The 3,848-nt window shown below is 34.1% G+C and overlaps 1 protein-coding gene across 2 annotated transcripts; it reads right to left on the bottom strand.

Moving 5' to 3' along the window:
- Window positions 1–1,846: 1,846 nt before the first annotated feature.
- On the bottom strand, window positions 1,847–3,494 carry LOC107903137 (protein SOB FIVE-LIKE 5). Of its 2 annotated transcripts, none has more exons than XM_016829182.2 (4): window positions 2,749–3,494; window positions 2,593–2,664; window positions 2,425–2,491; window positions 1,847–2,289 (listed from the first exon to the last, which is right to left on the bottom strand). In XM_016829182.2, exons 1-4 carry the CDS (start codon window positions 3,100–3,102, stop codon window positions 2,261–2,263), a joined length of 522 nt encoding a protein of 173 aa, XP_016684671.1. In that variant the 5' UTR covers window positions 3,103–3,494; the 3' UTR covers window positions 1,847–2,260. The 2 variants fall into 2 exon arrangements, with proteins under 2 accessions (XP_016684671.1, XP_040969845.1); XM_041113911.1 differs by having other exon boundaries at window positions 2,425–2,511; window positions 2,749–3,387.
- Between the last annotated feature and the right edge of the window lie 354 nt (window positions 3,495–3,848).

The raw sequence follows: 3,848 nt of genomic DNA, 5'->3' as shown, positions 1-3,848 counted from the left end.
AACTATTACATTTACATATTGCGTGTATAAATAATTATATTTATCAAATATAAAAATAAATTAATGTATTTATTTTATTAAATACTTATAATTGAATAAAAATCAAAATTTGATGTATAAATTTAAATAACCATCAAAATTTTATGCACTAAATCAAAATTTACTTATCAAATTATATATTAAATCAAAGTTAAATATAATTTTGTGGTTTATCCCTTCATTTTCAGAAACCTTAATATATCAGTCATTGAATTTGCCTATAGGGTTAAGAAAGATGTGATCGTTAAAATTACTATAATGCTTTTTACGTTGCAAGATTTCGCAGAGGTTAAAAGGACTGGTTTATGACATACTGTTAACATCTCATGTTCATTACGGGTGTTTTTATTGTGTTGCAAGTGAAACCTCCTTGATGTAAGATTCAACTGTTCCTTGTTTCTTTGGCTTTTTCAAAATTGAACTTTTTTTTAAAAAAAGGACAAAGGAAGAAACTATTCGTGACTGTCACACTACATTGATCCTCTTCTGGCGTTTTGCGAAATCGTTAATGCCTGTTATTTTTCTTAACTTGCTGGCTGTCCATATCATTCATTTAGGGAAGAAAATTCGATTTTTTTTCTTAAAAGCCAGTTGGACTTTCTCTCTGCCAATTTGCAGAAGATGTTTGTGGGCTACTTTGAATGGATATATATATATTCTGAATTTCAACCCAAGTTTTGGAACGGCAGAAACCCTCTTTCCCATGCCTCCTCTAGTAGTTCCTGTCTTAATTTCTGAAAGCTACTGACAAGATATCTTATGTTTAAATTTAAATCTCGGAACATTTATTCGAGTTATAAAGCAGCTAAGTGGGATATTAATGTGCTGAATTGTGGACATAATCTGACTGTTTGAGGACAACACAAGTAGCTATTGTTTAACAGTGGACTTAAAATTAAAAGTGAATGTGCTATAATATATCTATGATGCTATTTTATGGAAGTAAAGAAAGAAAGAAAAAGGACAAAGGGAGAAGGGATTGACAAGACAAAGAAGGGAAGTGTTGTCGTTTTCCTAAGATCCAAGTTCCTCGCCAAGATATGGCAACAAATTCTGAGGATGGCCCTGGGAAACACCTTCACTTAAAAGATTTTGGAAGGGGTATCCACCAAAAAGAAAAACAAAACAAAATTCTCAATAAATTTCTTCAACCCCAGTAGTATGTATGGATCACATTCTTGGTAGGTAGCTGTCAGGGATGGGGGTGGTGGGGATGGTGCTTTTTGGGACCCTTTCTTGTTTTTGGTGGAAAATGAAGCTTGTCTTTTGCTAATTTCCATCTGAAAAATATATTTGCCATTTTTGAATCTGGAATAAGCATAGGTTACCAATTTTACCAACCCTACCTTTTAAGCAAGGCTGGCAATCACAGATGTGGAAAATGGTGGGTCTTTTCTTTTTTTCTATCATTTGTTTCAAATTACTGTAACTTAAAATCAGAATATAAGGTTACAAATGATCTTTAAACAGCTCCATCACATGTATTATAGAAGAATCTTTCATTTTAACTCAAATGAGATACTACCAATTTAATACGATATGCTTTTATAATGGCCTTGTATTGGAATTTGCCTCTGATAAATGGAAAATGTTTAAATGCATAGACACTCTGTCCATCCAAGGACCACTGCTATTTTTATATTAATTTTGTTAAATTTTAAGTTCCCAAAACTAATTATTGTTTTCGTCGTTTCCATGTATTATGTATATAAAACCTTCACATTATTCAGCCAAAACGGTCAAAAGATATGTTGAAGTTTGAACAGCAATTTCTCCGCTCAGCATTGAAAATTTGTTGAGGATCAAGTGGAAAACTATGGTGGGCAGTATATATTACTAGTATGAAATACTAAAATCTACAGTGGATAAGCCTCAAGAACTTACATGATGAAGTCAAGGAAAGAAACTGGAGAAAAACATCACTGAAAAATAAAATAAATATATACACCAATGACTGAGGAATTTTAATTTATTTTAATGTTTTTCAGGATGTTTCCCACTGCATTGACAGGAACAAAAAAAAAAAAAAAAAGAGAGTAGAATTAAAGATGAAAAGAAAAACAAGAATAAAAGGAAGGTACAAGATCCCTTTGAGATCTAATGCTTTTTTCTTTTTCTTTTCTTTTCTTTTCTTTTTTTAACAAATTCCTCCCATTTTTTGCTCTCCAGAGCAGCTGCATGCAGTAGTAGAGACAAAAGCTGTTACAGTTTACCCTTTTTGTCATTCCCAGTTTCCTTCCTGGAAACCACCTGTTTCCAAGAGATTAATACAACACAAATTAGGCATATATAACATCAAATTTCCTCCTCCTTTTTTTCCACTGTGGATTGCATTATGTTCTAAATGCCAAAATTTCACGAGAAAGTGAAAAAGTAAGGATTCACCTGAATCTTTTGAACTTGTTTTCCCAGATTTCAAGAAACCAATTTTTTTGTGGAATGCTGATTTCCCCTGAAAAAAAGGTGGCATAGCTAAGCTTCAATTCAGGATACCATATCTATATATAAATGGAAGATTAGACACAAACAGGTTTAAACAAAAGGAGATGGTACCTTTATATGTGTACCCGAGAAGCCTTGTGAAAAGTCCAACAAATCTATTGAAGCTTCTTTCCTGCAGTTCTTCTGCTCATACACAAAACAATATAAATAAAAATACCATAATTACTCAATACAGTAAGAACATTGTAGTCAGGATGTGGAACTTGCCTTGGAAAAGCTTATTACAGGGGAACTGGCAGTGTCATCAAGAAAAGAATGCTGTTGATTGCTACCATGTTCTTTGATTTTCTTTTTATTTTTACTGCTTTTCTTAGCTGGTTCAGGGGGTGCAGGAGCAGAACAGAAGCTCCCATTTTCATCAAGGCATTCCTCGTAATCTTGGCAATAATGCCTTGGGCCAGAAGATGCATCCGACACCATGGATAAGTCCTGCTCCTCATCTTCAACCCGGAAGCTCCTACTAAACTTTTGACACCTTTTTTGAGAATATGAGGATTGATCTAAGTATAAGGTCCAACCCGATTCACAATCACTACCACATTGTGAAGCTGACATATCCATTTTTTTTCCCACGCTCGTTTCTCAAATGAAACTGCAACCCCTCGTGTTTGAGAAAAAAGATGAATAAAGGAAATGAATTTGTTATAGGAACAATGAAAAAAAGAAAAGAAAAAGAAAACCCTCTCTCTTTTTTTCTTTCTTGGATTTCCACATTCATGCAAACTCTTGAAGCTGTTGTGTTTATAAACAGAATGGAAAAAGAGGGTACAGCGGGATAAGACCAAACGAATCGCACTCAAATCCTAGACTCCTTTTTGTCCTTTCTTCGACCCTCACTCCCTCTTGTTTTTTTCTTATGTAAATCAATCAAATTTGCCAGTTGGCTTAGCGAGAGAGAGAGAGAGAGGGGGGGGGGGAGGGGATGAAAGCAATTGGTAACAATGATGATAAGGGAAGCGGTTACCAATTCATGTATAAATGTAGTAATACAGCAGCCTGTACAAACGATGGAGCTGTCCTTTCAATAAGAAGTGCAAAAGGTGGAGGTATTTTACTGCTCCTTTAATAGCCCCATTATGCCTTCGTTTTCCTGCATGCCTTTGGTTAGGTTGGAAGTGATAGATTGGCTTCAAACAGAGTAACAATATCACTTGAAAAGAATGTTACAAGCTGGACACTTAAATAGACAATAATGGAAACAGTTCCATTTAAAAGAGATTAGTGAATTATTAAACAGGGTATTGCATTGTCAAGACAAAACTCTCTTATGTCTTTAATACTCTATTTACTGTCAAGATTCCCTAAAT

This window comes from Gossypium hirsutum, chromosome A05, assembly GCF_007990345.1.
Source record: "Gossypium hirsutum isolate 1008001.06 chromosome A05, Gossypium_hirsutum_v2.1, whole genome shotgun sequence".
Classification (NCBI taxonomy): Eukaryota; Viridiplantae; Streptophyta; class Magnoliopsida; order Malvales; family Malvaceae; genus Gossypium; species Gossypium hirsutum.
Note: the sequence above shows the minus strand (reverse complement) of the source record. Positions and strands in the feature narration are given on the sequence as shown.